General features: G+C 50.4%; 1 protein-coding gene across 1 annotated transcript; it reads right to left on the reverse strand.

The window, feature by feature from the left end:
* Positions 1-15,944: 15,944 nt before the first annotated feature.
* LOC140385957 (cysteine protease ATG4D-like) lies at positions 15,945-16,783 on the reverse strand. Its single transcript, XM_072468602.1, is given in 3 exon segments — positions 15,945-16,102; positions 16,105-16,638; positions 16,641-16,783. Coding segments are annotated over 3 exon segments (825 nt in total). The 5' UTR covers positions 16,774-16,783.
* Positions 16,784-17,005: the final 222 nt, after the last annotated feature.

A 17,005-nucleotide genomic window follows, 5' to 3' on the forward strand; every position in this document is an offset into this window, starting at 1 on the left:
TGTCTGAGACATTGCACAAATACCCATGGGATGCATGTGAGAATATTTTGTTTATTAAATGGTCAATAGTACCAATGTACAAAAAGAAGAAAATCAACTACTTAACCGTCCATATATCACACCAACCATTAATCAACAATTAAAATACACCATGCAATACACACAAGCACTTTCTCACTACAGAATATCAGTACAAACACAAAACTACAACAGTTCACTTCAACTAAGAAAACTAAACACACTGTACCGCCTCATGCAGCTCCTTAACAAAATGGAGGATCCTTACCGAACGGGGCGGCAGTAAACAAACACACATCCTCTAGGCATCAATAATTAAACAGTCAACAGTACAATAAAGTCACAAGCAACTTACAAAGGAATTTCTTCAACACCTCCATCAGTTTCTCATTCAATTCTTTCTGCCTCTCGGTCCCCCTCCCGCAGCTCCCAGTAGCAGACTCTTAACAGAGGAAAGTCACACTGGTAAGTCACACCAATGCAGAGAATGCTAGAAGAGAGAAAGAACACCCTTTACCCTTTTCTAGCACCGGCAGCAGGTCATTATGGATCCTCCATTTCCTTACTTGAGGCCACAGAAGCAAAAGGGGCAGCAGCAAACAAACACACAGCCTCCAGGCATTAAACATGAACCAGTCAACAATACAATAAAGTCACCAGCAATCTGAAAAAGCATTTCTTCAACACCTTTTGATCAAGTTTCTCATACAGGTCAATTGCCTCTCTCTCCCCCTCCTGCAGCTCCCAGCAGTAGACTCTCAAAGGTGGAAAGTTGCACAGGAAAGTCACACTAATGTCGAGCACACCAGAAGAGAGAAAGAGCACGCCATCCCTTCTCCAGCACTGGCAGCAGGTCATCATACATCCTTCCTTTCCTTGCTCCAGGCCACATAAGCAAAAGAGATGGCAACAAACAAACACATGGCTTCCAGGCATTCAGCACGAAACAATTAACAGTATAATAAAGTCACTAGCAATCTGCAACAGCATTTCTTCAACACCTTCATCAAATTGCTCATTCGGATCAATCTGCCTATCTCTCTCCCCCTCTCGCAGCTTCCAACTGTAGCCTGTCAACAATGGAAAGTCACAGCAGAATGTCACACCAATGCAGAGTACGTCAGAAGAGAGAAAGAGCTCTCTTTCCCCTTCTCCAGCGCTCGCAGAAGGTCATCTTACATCCACCGTTTCCTTACTCCACGCCACAAAAGCAAAGTGGCAGCAGCAAACAAACACACAGCCTCCAGACAGCTGCATTCGGATCAATCCACCTCTCTCCTGTAGCTCGCAGCAGTAGACTGTCAAAGGTGAGAAATCACACCGGATTGTCACACCGACACAGCGCATGCCAGAAGAGAGAAAATGCATCCCTTCCCCTTCTCCAATGCTGGGGCAGGGTTCATGCCACGCCGGTCGGGGGCCGTTGGCAGCAGCCCCCCTGGCAATTCTCCGGGCCCCGGTGGGCCGAGCGGCCGTCCGTTTTGGCCAGTCCCACCGACGTGGGTTAGATCCCGCATGGTGGAATCTGGCAGGTAAGTCGGCTGGGGCAGTCCTGGGGGGGCGGGGGGGGATCCGACTCCAGGGAGGCCCCCATGGTGGCCTGGCCCACGATCGGGGCCCACGGATCCGTGGACGGGCCAGTGCCGTGGGGGCACTCCTTCCTTCCGCCATGGCTGGAAGGGCTCCTTCCTTTGACCATGTAGGGCTCGCCATGGCCGCCGCAGACAAGAGAGCCACCGCGCATGCGCCAGAACACGCCGGCAGTTCCGCGCATGCGCGGGATCACGCCGGCCCTTTGGCGCATGCGCGGACTCACGCAATCCCTTCGGCGCCGGCTGGCGTGGCACCAACCCCTCCGAGGCTGGAGTGCTTCACGGCAGTTTTCCCGCTGGCGTGGGGACTTAGTCCCCAGAAAGAAACAAAGACAAAGAAAATTACAGCACAGGAACAGGCCCTTCGGCCCTCGCAGCCTGCGCCGATCCAGATCCTTTATCTAATCCTGTCACCTATTTTCCAAGGATCTACTTCCCTCTGTTCCCCGCCCGTTCATATTATCTGTCTAGATGCATCTTAAATGATGCTATTGTGCCCGCCTCTACCACCTCCGATGGCAAAGCGTTCCAGGCACCCACCATCCTCTGCGTAAAAAACTTTCCACGCACATCTCCCTTAAACTTTCCCCCTCTCACCTTGAAATCGTGACCCCTTGTAATTGACACCCGAACTCTGGGAAAAGCTTGTTGCTATCCACCCTGTCCATACGTCTCATAATTTTGTAGACCTCAATCAGGTCCCCGCTCAACCTCCGTCTTTCCAACGAAAACAATCCTAATCTACTCAACCTTTCTTCATAGCTAGCACCCTCCATACCAGGCAACATCCTAGTGAACCTCCTCTGCACCCTCTCTAAAGCATCCACATCCTTCTGGTAATGTGAAAGGAGAATCCCGCCAATGGTATCACCCCTTGCTTGGAGGATTAGCCTGAGAATGTGCTGTCATGCCCAGAACTTTGTTATACAAATGATCTGTCCATCAATGTGTGACTTATTCCACATATCAGTGCCATTCTCCATCCAGGAGCCGCAGCTGTGCAGTCCCTCCTACACGGCCCAATTGCCCTGGAGCCAAATGCTAGCATCCACATAGTCCACTGGCACTCAGAGTGTAGTTGAACATCTTGCCTTCCAGTGTGTTTAACACGCGGTGATGTGTCAGTTATATGCCGCACTCATCGCACCAGCAGAAAAAGCGTCAGCAATCTGCAAAAGCAATTCAACAGCGTTAGCAGGTGGCCCATTTGGAACAATGCCGCATACCAATGTCTTCTTGCTTCAAACCTCTGGACTCATACTTCCCCCTGAGCCCAGTGTTCCAGGACCCAGGTATCTTAGAAAAAATTGAAATGGAAGGAAACAGCAACAGTAGCCTCCAGGCACATGTAGCCACCAGCAGGCACAATTCCTTATCAATAATAGCCTTCAGCTGTGAAGTTAGAGGCTGCTCACAGTCAAAGAGAGTTCAGGTGATCTTCAGCATAAAACGAAGAACAGGGCGCTGTCCTGGGAGTGTTAGGTAGGACGGATAGCTGCATTTGCCCCTGGTATGGGTATCCACAATATTTAAAGATGGCTTCATTGCCTCACAGGTGGAAATCCCCTCAAATACTGCCGCCCCCACCCCCGCCCGGGGGCAACCTGACTTCAGCCCCTTGACTGGACCCAACCCCCTGAGGGGTCCCCCACACCGCCGAGTACTGGGGCAGCAACGGCAATGCCCTTGAGCTGCATGTCCAAAAATAGAAACACATTGAAGGCAAGAAGTTCAACTATACCTTGAGTTCCCCTCAGCAGCCATTGCGCCAGCTTCAACTTTTTAAAAAGGAGTAGTATACGACACCCAGTTGATCTCTTGTTGGGGAGCTGCTTAATTCCCAGGAGGTCGTTTTATTTGACTTCAATCTCGCGAATGAGTTAGATATTGATGCTAATTGGGGTTAATGATATACACGCCATAATTTGGACGTAATCGGGAAATCGCCACCAGGAGCGGGCTGGTGAGATAGCAAACTGATTCGATCCTGGCGTGAATCTCGATTTTTGCCGTTCCCACTATTTAACCTTCGCGCAACGCGATGGTTAAATCATGTCCTTTAGTTCTGCTAGTTCAGGCTGCAATTTGATCCTTATCTTCGTTGTCAAACACAGTATCCTCACCAGCTACAGAAACCACTTCCCAAATTCTAATTCTTAAACGCTTTCAAAATACCATGTCATTGCCTGAACAAGTATGAACAGCAGAGTGAACAAAAGTATGAATAACCACCTTCCTAGCCTCATCACCTGGCAAACATGCCTTTAGTTAGAAAAAGTTGGTGGAACAAACAATAGTCTTCATGAAGGAGTTTCTGGAATGCATCCAGGTTTCCGTTTAATGATGATGTATGCAAGTGAGATGAGAACGACTAAATAAATGGAGCGCAGAGCAGGTGTGAATTGATTTAGATTTATACTATAAGTGTCTATGTAAAGTCGGTGAGGTATATTTATGTGTTTGTTGTTTATTAAGGTGACTGATGTCTGAGCTGCACTGCGACTGTTACATTTTTGCACCCTTAGCATTCATTGTATTAAGTATTCCTGGATCAGGAATTCCATTATCTACAACCCAGTTTAAAGATAATTATTTTTTAAAATAAATTTAGAGTCCCCAATGTATTTTTTCCAATTAAGGGGCAATTTAGTGTGGCCAATCCACCTACCCTGCACATCTTTGGGTTGTGGTGCTTCTTTAGGGCATAGAGGCTTGTTTAACACAGTGGGTTAAGACAGCTGGCTTATGAAGCAGAACAAGACCAGCAGCGTGGGTTCAATTCCCGTTCCAGCCTCCCTGAACAAGCGCCGGAATGTGGCGACGAGGGGCTTTTCACAGTAACTTCATTGAAGCCAACTTGTGACAATAAGCTATTATTATTGCTATTGTGGGGGTGAAACCCATGTAAATGTTTGGAGAATGTGCAAACTCCACGTGGACAGTGACCCAGGGCGGGATCGAACTTGGGACCTTGGCACCTTGAGGCAGCAGTGCTAACCACTGCGCCACCGTGCTGCCCCGTTCAAAGATACTTCTAATCTCTGACAGTAAATGTACCTTGAGCTTAACATCGGATGCACAGAAGCACAGAATTGTTTCAGCACAGAAGGCCATTTGGCCCCTCGTGTCTGCACCAGTTTTCCTAGTGAGCAATTCAGCTGGTGCCTATCCCCATATTCTCTGCATATTCTTCCTTTTCAGATAAAAAGATCATTCACTTTTGAGCGCTTTCACAGAACCTGCCTCCACCACACTTTTGCTAATTATTTTAAATGTGTGCCCTCTCATGCTCGAATTACACGAGTGGGAACAGTTGACCCAGGTGTGAGACGAGATTTTACTCTGCCTAATATATTCTGTGATGCGGAGATGCCGGCTTTGGACTGGGGTGAGCACAGTAAGAAGTCTTACAACACCAGGTTAAAGTCCAACCGGTTTGTTTCGATATCACTAGCTTTCGGAGCGCTGCTCCTTCCTCAGGCACTCCGAAAGCTAGTGATATCGAAACAAACCGGTTGGACATTAACCTGGTGTTGTAAGACTTCTTACTGTAATATATTCTGGATAACTGAAGTATATACCTACGGTTCTCTCCAAATTCTTTTGGCTCTCGTTCATCCTTACCCTGCCCGTGACAAAGCAAGGCAATGACAAACCACCACTGACAGAAACTGCGAAGGCAAATGACTGGGTTGAAGCATCAGCAGTCAATGAATCAAGTAAGGACCTAGCTCTTAGGAAGAGTGCTCATGGAATGGAATAGTGTTGGTGTAATCATTGAATTGGCTCCTACTTCTGGCAAGTTCTCTCTTAGGGTTGCAGCTGAGGTCAGGATTAAGCTCCACAAATTAGGATGAATCCACAAATAAATGCTCACTGAGTGGAAAACAATTGGTAATGAATTGACTGCCCTGTTTACAACTCACTTAGTTCATATTCCTATTGAAGTCACAATAATTTAAACTAATTTGGAGAGGGCAGAGAGCATGAGCATGATAGGGACACAGCATACTACAGTAAAGGAATCAAGACAGAGGGAGTTCAGCCATGTTGAGTTCCAAGGGAGTAAGGAGAGGCTGGATGGCCTCTACTTTAATGCTCGGAGTATTAGAGGTAAGGCTGATGAGTTGAGGACGTGGGTTGACATGTGGCATTATGATATTGTTGCCATCATAGGAACATGGTTGAAGGAGGGGAAGGACTGGCAGATCAACATTTTGGGTTATAGGACTTTCAGGCAAGACAGGGGAGTGTGTAATAGAGGAGGTGGCGTCACATTATCAGGTAAAGTGTTGATTACTGCAGGAAGGAGGGGTAATGGGCATGATCTACTGGCCGCATCCTGCCAGAATCCAGGCAGGACGGAGCAGGTAGATCCCGGGAGAGAGCTCCTCTGGAATTCCCGACGCGGTTATGCCTTGCAATATCTAACCAGATCTCACGTTCTGGGTCCACTCATTTTGGGCAGGATCGAGTCTCGCATGGCTAAGTGAGTTTACGAACCCACTTAGCTGGATTTATCCGCCATTCGGCATCTATTGACTTTGCTGAGGAGACCCCAGCCGGGTGCCAATCAGTACTGGCTCCCACAAACGGGAATGGAGCCTAGGGTGTCTCCCATGTGATCGGAGGCCCCTAGATGTTCGTCCTCTGGGCAGAATGGCACCCTGGCACTGCTGATGCCACCTGGGCATCTTGGCACTGCCATCCTGGCACCCTGTCAGTGCCATCCTGGCCGTGTCACGCGCTAGTGCGGCCTCTGGGTGCATTACATGCTGGGGTTTGAAACTAAGAGTGCAGGTAGATAGGGGGGCCCCTGTTAATCCCGCCCAGAATGGACTTCATTTTCATAGAATTTACAGTGCAGAAGGATGCCATTCGGCCCATCGAGTCTGCACTGGCTCTTGGAAAGAGCACCCTACCCAAGACCACACCTCCACCCTGTCCCCATAACCCAGTAACCCCACCCAACACTAAGGGAAATTTTGGACACTAAGGGCAATTTAGCATGGCCAATCCACCTAACCTGCACATCTTTGGACTGTGGGAGGAAACCGGAGCACCCGGAGGAAACCCACGCACACACTGGGAGGATGTGCAGACTCCGCACAGACAGTGACCCAAGCCGGAATCGAACCTGGGACCCTGGAGCTATTGTGCTGCCCACGATCAATCAATTTTGGTTTGATTGCACTTGATGTCTTGGAAGGGTCTTCAAATGAGACTCTGTGGGTAGAGTTTAGGAATAAAAAGGGGGCAGGCACATTGTTGAAAGTGTATTGACCACATACATATTTATGTTACTGTTGCTCAGAAATTTCAGATGGTTTAAGAATAAAATGGGGCAGTCACATTTCTGGGCCTCCTATGAAGTCCCCCAAAGAGTCAGTGGTCAATAGAGGTGAAGCAAAGATAAACAATTCACTAAGGAGTGTAAAAATAATAATAATAGGGACAATCACCTTCCCCAATATTAATTGGGATAGTCATTTTGTAAAGGGTTTTGAGGGGGCGGATTTCATGAAATGTATTCAGGTGAGCTTTTTATGTCAATACATAAAAGATCCACCAAGGGGCGACGCAGTGCTGGGTCTATATCTGGGGAACAAAGCCAGACAAATATTCAAGGTGGGAGTGGGGGAGCATTTTAGTGACAGCGATTTAAGTTTGCTCCAGAAAAGGTAAAAGAGGATCTGCAAAAAATGGTTTTAGAAAGTGGGAAAGCAGATTTTATTCGAATGAGACAGAATCTGGTCACAGTCGGCTGGGAAGACCTTCTTGTGGGAAAATCTACAGCAGAGCAGTGGAGGACATTCAAAAAAGAGATGGGGAGAGTACAGGCCCAACATGTTTCCCATTGGGGTGAAATATAGCAGCAAAGCCCAGAGAACCTTGGATGTATAGGATTATTCATGATTGGATAAGAAAGAAAAGAGAGGTTTTTAGCAGATACAAAGGGAGCAATTCAGCAGAGTACTTAGTGGAGGACAGAAATTGCAGGGGGGGGGGGACCTTAAGAAAGCAATTAGGAGAGTAAAGAGGGGCCTGAAAAAGCAGTGGGTTGGTCGGATTAGTGAGAATCTCAAGATATTCGATAAGTATGAGGCAGAGCATAATCAGGGAATGAGTAAGGTCCATTAGGGACCAAGGGGGCAATCTGTGCCGGAAGCCGGAGGACATTGGTAGGGTGTTAACAGAATATTTCACATCTGTCTTGAATCAGGAGAAGAAGGATGTAGGTACAGAATTCAGAGAGAGGGACTGTGAGGTTCTAGAACAGTTTCTAATAGGGACTGAGAAGATATTGAAGGTAAATGGACAAGTCCCCAGGTCCGCATCAATTATTTCTGAGGCTGCTGTGGGAGGCAAGGGAGGAAATTACAGACGCTCTGACCCAAATTTTTAATTCCTCTTTGACCACAGGGGAGGTGCCAGGGGATTGGAGGATAGCTAAAGTGGTTCCATTTTTAAGCAGGGTGGTAGAGTTAAACCAGGGAATTACAGACCTGTGAGTCTCACATCAGAGGTAAGGAAACTATTGGAGAAAACTCTGAAGGAGAAAATTATTCGCCACTTGGAGAGGCAAGGTTTGATCAGGGATAGTCAGCATGGCTTGATCAGAGGAAGGTCATGCCTAACGAATTAGATTGACCGATTCAAGGAGGTGATTTGGTGTGTAGATGAGGGTAGCACAGTTGATGGATTTCAGCAAAGCCTTTGACAAGGTCCCGCATGGGTGACTGATAAAGAAGGTAAAAGCACATGGGATCCAGGGTAACTTCGCCAGTTGGAACCCAAAACTGGCTTAGTTGTAGGAGACAGAGGGTGGTGTTACAACAATATTTTTCAGACTTTCCCGGGACCCACTATTACCAAATGACTAACCTTCGGGACACCCAGTGCCTGATATTTGCGACCCAGGCCAGCTCACCTTCGCGACCCATCATTATTTCTCACCTTCAATGCAACAGGTGAGCCTGCTTGGTCCTCACAATCTCACTTGCTTTGTTACATTTCTGCTGAGGATTTCAGCTGACGATTTAAGTTCTTGCTGCATTGTTTGAAAAAAAATCAAGAGGTTTGTCTTCGAACTCTCCATGCCTTTGAAGTTTTGAGGGTTTTAAACTTTCATTTACTAGTAACTCCCTGCATATAACACGCATGGGCTTACAGCCTGATTTGCATTGGCAAAATTAAGAAAGCCATACCTCAATAAATAATTTTATACTGCTTTGTTCCCAACTTCAGTTTTCTTTGTTGGGTGTTCACCAGAAGCCCTGGAGCTCAGCATACAGCTCACGTCAGTGCTGCTTTGTCCTTCCCTGGACTCTCCCGGGAAGCTCTCTCCAGCAGATTCAGTTGTGAGATCCGGGCCTCTTCGTGTCTCAGGCCCTCTCTTTCTTATTAGAAAATGATCCATCTTCATCTCTTCACACAGTCCTGTTGCTTGCTTGCTGGCAGCTACAAATGAAGGAATCTCTCCTCCACGATTTTGCACCCAAAGCATGGACATGACGCATGACGTCAGCATACATGCCATGTCCATAGCTTGCTCTCTGCCACATCTTCTGGCGGGAAGTCTCCATCGTTTGTATTAAAAGACCAGTCGCGGCCCGCATTCTTACAAAATGATCACAGCTGTTGGACGCTTCTCCTGCGATAGGGAAAGCCGTGACTGATCGCTCCAAAACCCTCTCAACACCCACTGGCGTCTCACCCGCGGGTCGTGACCTTGAGTTTGAAAAACCCTGGGTTGGATTCTCCGCAGCCCCGTGCCGAAATCACGTCTGGCGCAGGGGCGGAGAATCCACTTTTACTTCCGAATCGGGCCCTGTACAGCTGGGGGGGCCATTGCTAGAGGCCCTCCCTGCGATGCTCCGACTGGCCGAATTCCCGACCGCGTGGTTCTAACCACGTCTGGCAGGTTGGGACTCAGACCGCGGCCGCCCTGGTGGGAGATGGGGGGATCAAGTACCGGGGGGGTGCCTTATGGGCGGCCGGGACGACAATTGGGAGGGTTTGATCGAGCAGCGCGGGTCAGATCATTGGGACCCTTGTTGGTCCAGGTCCGCCGGCTGAGTCCACCATCGCGTTCGGCACGGCCGCCGTGTGCGTAGACTCGCAACCGGACATGCGGGGGCCCGTATCCGCAGCCAAAGCTGAGAGAAGCACTCTGGGGCCCTGCCAGTCCCCTGCAGGTAGGAGAATAGCTTTAAAAGTCTGGCGTGAAACATGGCCCCAATTTTGGAGAATCCAGCCCCGTGTGTTAGAAGGCTGTTTGTGTGACTGGAGAATGGTGTTCAGTGGCATACCATAGGGATCAGTGCTTAATGTTCATCTTATCTTATAGAATTTACAGTACAGAAAGATGCCATTTAGCCCATCGAGTCTGCATCGGCCCTTGAAAAGAGCACCCTACTCAAGCCCATACTTCAACCCTATCCCCTTAACCCAGTAACCCCACCTCACCTTTTTGGACACTAAGGGCAATTTAGCATGGCCAATCCACCTAACCTGCACATCTTTGGACTGTGGGAGAAAACCGGAGCACCCGGAGGAAACCCACGCAGACACGGGGAGAACGTGCAGACTCCGCATAGACAGTGACCCAAGCCGGGAATCGAACCTGGGACCCTGGCACTATGAAGCAACAGTGCTAACCACTGTGCAACCGTGCTGCCCTTGAAACAGAAGATTAGGAGTCTTAATGGAGAAATTCCATAGGAAACCACCACTCTGTTCTGTTGGAGAGGCAGGTGGTCAGTTCACATCTGCACAAGAGACGAGCCCGTATGGAGTTAAAGGAGAAAAATGACACACAAGTCGCCTTCTCCTTTGGGCATGTGATGTGCAAACAATTGCACAAAGACGCAGATTGGGTACAACTGTGGCTTTATTGCAGTCAGATGCGTGGCCTCCTGCTGCAGCTGGCGACATGGCAGGGCAATGGAGGTCATGCATATTTATACAGTTCTCCGTGGGCGGAGCCAGCCGGCTTGGGCTACCGGCGAACCTATAGTGCAGGTCCTACCTTACATCCCAAAATACAGTGGTTCACTACATTCACCTCCTGTTAAAAATGAGTCCGGCGGGGGTGATGTGAAACTATATGCACATAGTGCAATTATGTACAGTGTTAAGAATGGGGAAAACAGGGAAGAAAAAAAGAAAAGTCCCTGTTGACGGTCCGGAGTCCGTCAAAGGTTCAGCCGATCCGGTGCTTTGGTGCTTCGTTGGGAGCGGCATAATGGTGGCGGCGGAGTCGGTGCTGGCGGTGGTGGAGGTGGCACCGATGGCGGAGGTGGCAGTGCTGGTGCTGGCCAGTCATCGGGGAACTCTGGGATCATGCCAAAATCCTCTTCGTCCTCTTGTGCTGGAAGGGGGGGAAGGGGTTGGTCTGGTGGGGTCAATGTTGGCGGCATCGTGGGAGGTGGGCGGGGGGGTGCATTGGTGGGGGGGTGTGTTGGGGTGGAACCTGACAGTGCCAGGTCCCTGAGTGAGACAGTATCTTGGCGGCCGTCGGGAAACTCCACGTAGGCATTTTGAGGGTTGGCGTGGAGCAGGTGAACCCTGTCCACCAAGGGGTCCGCCTTGAGGAGTCGGATGTGCCTATGGAGAAGGACCGGTCCTGGAGCTGCGAGCCAAGTCGGGAGCGACACCCCGGATGTGGACTTCCTGGGGAAGGTACAAACACGTTCATGGGGTGTGGTATTAGTGGCGGTGCACAATAGTGACCGGATGGAGTGTAGAGCGTCAGGGAGGACCTCCTGCAAGCGAGAGGCTGGGAGGTTCCAGGACTGTAGGGACAGCTGGATGGCCCTCCAAAGCCGTCCCATTCTCCCGTTCTACTTGCCCGTTTCCCCGGGGGCTGTAGCTGGTCGTCCTGCTGGAGGCTATACCCCTGCTGAGCAGGAACTGACGCAGCTCATCGCTCATGAATGAGGATCCCCTGCCACTCTGGATGTCATAGAACTTACAGTGCAGAAGGAGGCCATTCGGCCCATCGAGTCTGCACCAGCTCTTGGAAAGAGCACCCTACCCAAGGTCAACACCTCCACCCTATCCCCATAACCCAGGAACCACACCCAACACTAAGGGCAATTTTGGACACTATGGGCAATTTATCGTGGCCAATCCACCTAACCTGCACATCTTTGGACTGTGGGAGGAAACCGGAGCACCCGGAGGAAACCCACGCACACACGGGGAGAACGTGCAAACTCCACACAGACAGTGACCCAAGTCGGAATCGAACCTGGGACCCTGTAGCTTTGAAGCAATTGTGCTACCCACAATGCTACCGTGCTGCCCCAAAATGTAGGCGGGGAAACCGAACAGAGCGAAAATGGTGTTGATGGCCTTGATGACAGTGCCAGATGTCATATTGGGGCATGGGATGGTGAAGGGGAATCTGGAGTACTCATCGACCACACTGAGAATGTACCTGTTACGGTCGGTGGAGGGGAGGGGCCCTTTGAAATCGACGCTGAGGCGTTCAAAGGGGCGGGAAACCTTCACCAGGCACGCACGGTCCGGCTAGTAGAAGTGCGGCTTGCACTCCGCACAGACCTGGCAGTCCCTGGTAGCTGTCCTTACTTCCTTGACGGAGTAGGGCAGATTGCGAGCTTTTACCAGTTGGTACAATTGAGTGACCGCCGGGTGACAAAGACTGTCGTGTAGGACCCGGAGTTGGTCTACTTGTGCGCTGGCACATGTACCTCGGGAGAGGGTGTCTGGGGGCTTGTTGAGTTTACCGGGGCGATACAAAATCTCATAATTATAGGTGCAGAGTTCGATTCTCCACCGCAAGATTTTATCATTTTTGATCTTGCCCCGCTGTGTATTATTGAACATGAAGGCTACCGACCGTTGGTCAGTGAGGAGAGTGAATCTCTTACCGACCAGGTAATGCCTCCAATGCCGCACAGCTTCAACGATAGCTTGGGCCTCCTTTTCGACGGATGAGTGTCGAATTTCAGAGGCATGAAAGGTGCGGGAAAAGAATGCCACTGGTCTGCGAGCCTAGTTTAGAGTGGCGGCAAGGGCGACGTCTGAAGCGTCGCTTTCTACTTGAAAGGGCAGTGACTCGTCCATTGCGCGCATCCCGGCCCTGGCGATGTCTGCTCTGATGCAGGCGAAAGCGTGTTGTGCCTCGGCCGCAAGACGGAATTGGGTGGACTGAATGAGTGGGCGGGCCTTGTCCGCATAGTTTCGGATTCACTGGGCATAGTAGGAAAAGAACCCCAGGCAGCGTTTGAGGGCCTTGGGGCAGTGGGGGAGTGGGAGCTCCATGAGGGGGTGCATGCGGTCGTGGTTAGGCCCGAGAAGTCCGCTTTGGACTACATAGCCGAGAATGGCTAACCGGGTCGTGCTGAACACACACTTCTCTTTGTTATAGGTCAGGTTGAGAAGAGTGGCAATGCGGAGGAATTTATCGAGGTTGGCATCGTAGTCCTGCTGGTCATGGCCGCAGATGGTGACATTATCTAAGTGGCCCGTAAACCGTACTGGTCGACCATTCGGTCCATTTCCCTTTGGAAGACTGAGACCCCGTTTGTGATGCCGAAAGGGACCCTAAGGAAGTGATAGAGACGACCGTCCGCCTCGAAGGCAGAGTATGGACGGTCCGACTTCCGGATGAGGAGCTGGTGGTAGACGGACTTCAGGTCAATTGTTGAGAAGACCCGGTACTGCACAATCTGATTGACCATATCAGATATGCGTGGGAGGGAGTACGCGTCGAGCTGCGTGTACCGATTGATGGTCTGGCTGTAGTCCACGACCATCCTATGTTTCTCTCCAGTTTTAACCACTACCACTTGGGCTCTCCAGGGGCTGTTGCTGGCCTCAATAATACCCACCTTAAGCAGCCGCTGGACTTCGGACCTGATGAAGGTCTTGTCCTGGGTGCTGTACTGTCTGCTCCTGGTGGCGACGGGTTTGCAATCCGCAGTTAGATTGGCAAAGAGGGAGGGGGGGGTTGACCTTGAGGGTCGCGAGGCCGCAAACGGTAAGGGGGGGGTAAGGGACCGCCGAATTTGAGGGTGAGGCTCTGGAGATTGCACTGGAAGCCCATGCCCAACAGGAGTGCAGCGCCGAGATTAGGAAGGACATAGAGGCGGAAGTTACTAAATTCTACATCCTGGACAGTGAGGGTGACTGTACAGAGGCCTTGGATCGGGACGGAGTGGGATCCGGAGGCAAGGGAGATCCTTTGATTGGCAGGATGGACCACGAGGGAGCAGCAACTTACCATATCTGGGTGTACGAAGCTTTCGGTGCTCCCAGAGTCCAGCAGGCACGAGGCCATTGATTTTCACCGTCATCGACGCGGTGGCCAGGTTGTGCGGGCGAGATTGGTCCAGCGCCATTGAAGCGAGCTGCGGGTAGTCGTCGGATGCTTCGGATGGCGAGCATGTGCGGTTCCGATCTCAGGATGTCCGGAGACCCTGTGGGGAACAAAATGGCGGCGTCCATGGTGCGCACGTTGCAGGATCGGGACAAGATGGCGGCGCCCATGTGGCGCACATGGCCGAAGGGGGGCAAGATGGCGGCACCCATTGGTCGCACATAGCCCTGGGAGTAGAAGATGGCGGCTCCCATTGTGCATTTGGCGTGGGGGAGGGGGCGATAGTGGGCGCGATCACAGCGACTGCGCAGGCCTGGCACACAGCTGCGAAGTGGCCCTTCTTACTGCAGGATTTACAAACGGCAGTGCGGGCCGGGCAGTGTTGGCGGGGGTGCTCCTGCTGACCGCCGAAGTAGCAGCGGGGACCCCCGGGGTGCCGGATTGTCGTGCGGCTCAGGCATATTGGGAAGGCAGGGCCCCAGCTGAGGGGGTCGTCGGCGGGGTCCAGGAGGAGTAGGAAGGGGTAGGAGGGTGGGCAGCATGGCGGGAAGGGTAAGACTGAACATTACGGGATGCGACCGTCATGGAGAGCGCCAAGGTTTTTGTCTCCGCTAGTTAGAGCGGGGCCCCTTCCAGTAATCATTCTCGGATGTGGTCCGACGCAATCCCCATCACGAAAGCATCACGCATGAGGAGATTAGCGTGTTCAGCGGCCGTAACGGCCTGACAGTCACAGTCCCGCTCGAGTGGAATTAGGGCGCGCCAGAAGTCTTCGATGGACTCACCAGGTAGTTGCGAGCAGGTGGCGAGTACATGCCTGGCGAAGAGCGTGTTCACCTTTTGAGCATAGTGTTCTTTAAGGAGTGCCATTGCTTCGTGTAATTCGAGGCGTCTTGGATCAACGGGAACGCGCTGGAGCTCGGTCTGGAGTACAAGACGTTTATCTTCTGAGCCTCCGTTGGTGCAGGGTCCGCAGCTTTGATGTAGGCCTCAAAACATGCTAGCCAGTGAATAAAGTCTTTTTTGGCATCGGGCGAGTGCGGATCCAGCTGCAGGCGATCTGGTTTGATTCTGATATCCATTCTGTGGAAAAGTCTGACTGCAATAAATTGATGCGCAATCAATTGCACAAAGACGCAGATTGGGGACAACTGTGGCTTTATTGCAGTCAGATGCGTGGCCTCCTGCTGCAGCTGGTGAAATGGCAGGGCACTGGAGGTCACGCATATTTATACAGATCTTAGTGGGCGGAGCCAGCCGGCAAGGGCTACCGACGAACCTGTAGTGCAGGTCCTACCTTACATCCCATAATACAGTGGTTCACCACAGCAAGTTTGTTGTTTTTCCCCAGGGGTGAAATATTGGAAAAATAAACATGCAAATTAGGAGGTGGATTCTTGATTCTGTGCTGAATTTGTCAATCTGCCAAGCGAGCAGTGGGACCAGACAATCAGTCTCAGTGACTCTGGGGAAGGAGGAGGAGTAAATCGGGATTCCCAGCCTGGACTGCAACCCGATATCCTGGAATTATACATCGGGGAGGGCAGTACCCCCGGCCCACCTCTAATGCCCACCACCAGCAAGGAACAAAGACCCTGCCACTCGCTCTCCAGGCTCACCCACTATAAAGACTGGGCAAATTACGAGGGACCACTCACTGTCACCAGTGGGCTCCTACCCCCATGTAAATCACCACCTTACCCCAAATAACCCAGCAACACGCGGGCACTTTATGGCACCCATAACATATTTGAATTCAATGTGCAACACCAGTACTGCTATGAGTGAGAGAAAATCCCATCTTGGTCAGGAAAGAAGAGAGCTAACACCAGTGTCAAAATAAAAGTCACCTCAGAGGAGGTGTGTATCTTACTGACCCCACCTTTGTGGAAAGACAGAATATAAATATAGGAACACATTGCGGGCTCCTAGTTTATTCCCTGTTGAAATATAGCAGGTAGACATATCGAATCGAGTCCATTGCCTCAACACAGAAAGACAAACTCATCACTGCTGCTCTGCTTCAACCTCCCTGCCTGGCCAGACTTGGAGATTAGCACAGTTTTATCCAGTTTTGTGGGTGCACAGTTCATCAGCCCATAATCCTGAGCACAGCCACCTGCAAAAGTGAAAATAGGGTAATCTTTTTCAAAGACGAGGAGCTCAATACCATTGTGACATTTTTACACAAGTTTTCAAAATTCTCCTTCGTCTGTGCATAAAACCTGATGGTGCATCTGGGATCCATCTTAGTGAAGGACAGCTTTTTTGAAGAGATGCAATTAAATAACTCCAACAGAAAGTCAGGTTTAGTGACATCCACAACAGGTTGGCAGTAGTGAGGGTCCAAACACAGCAAGAAATCATCTTGGAAGCCGATGAAGTTAAGTGAGTGCTTGGGTTTCCCACCGATGATTCCAATACAACATTCAAGCTTCAGAATCTCCTTCACACACTGCATGTACACGGGATTGAGATTTTCTCCTCCAAGTTGAGCAGACACCAGGAGCATAACGGACTTCCAATCACAGCCAGGAATGGTTCCCCCCTTCAACGGGGTCTCACACAGATTCAGCACGAATCCTTTATACGCTGTGCAGTCTTGTGCTACATAGATAGCAATGTTCAGAGATTCAGAGTCTTCAGCTTTTTCTACTGCCCTCTTGATTATGTGAGCCATGGCCCATACCAGTCCCCAGCCTTCTTCCCAGATCTCTTCCCATATTCCACCAACTGATGCACTCCAAATGGAGCCTTGGGGTGATCTCCAAACCAGGAGATGATTTTCCGGTGCTCCAGCTCCTCTTTGTCCATTGTGTACTGCTCAACCTTGGCCCGTCTCCATGATCGGGTTTCATGATATATATATATAAATGATTTGGATGAAAATGTGTGTTGGGGGAGGGGAACGCAAGTTTGCGGATGATACAAAGATTGGCATGGTGGTTAATAGTGAGCAAAAAGGTGTTGAGTTGCAGGAAGATATAGACGGGTTGATCATATGGGTAGCTTTGGATTCTGATTTGGGTTTATTGTCATGTGTATT

This window comes from Scyliorhinus torazame, chromosome 11 (assembly GCF_047496885.1).
Source record: "Scyliorhinus torazame isolate Kashiwa2021f chromosome 11, sScyTor2.1, whole genome shotgun sequence".
Taxonomy (NCBI): domain Eukaryota; kingdom Metazoa; phylum Chordata; class Chondrichthyes; order Carcharhiniformes; family Scyliorhinidae; genus Scyliorhinus; species Scyliorhinus torazame.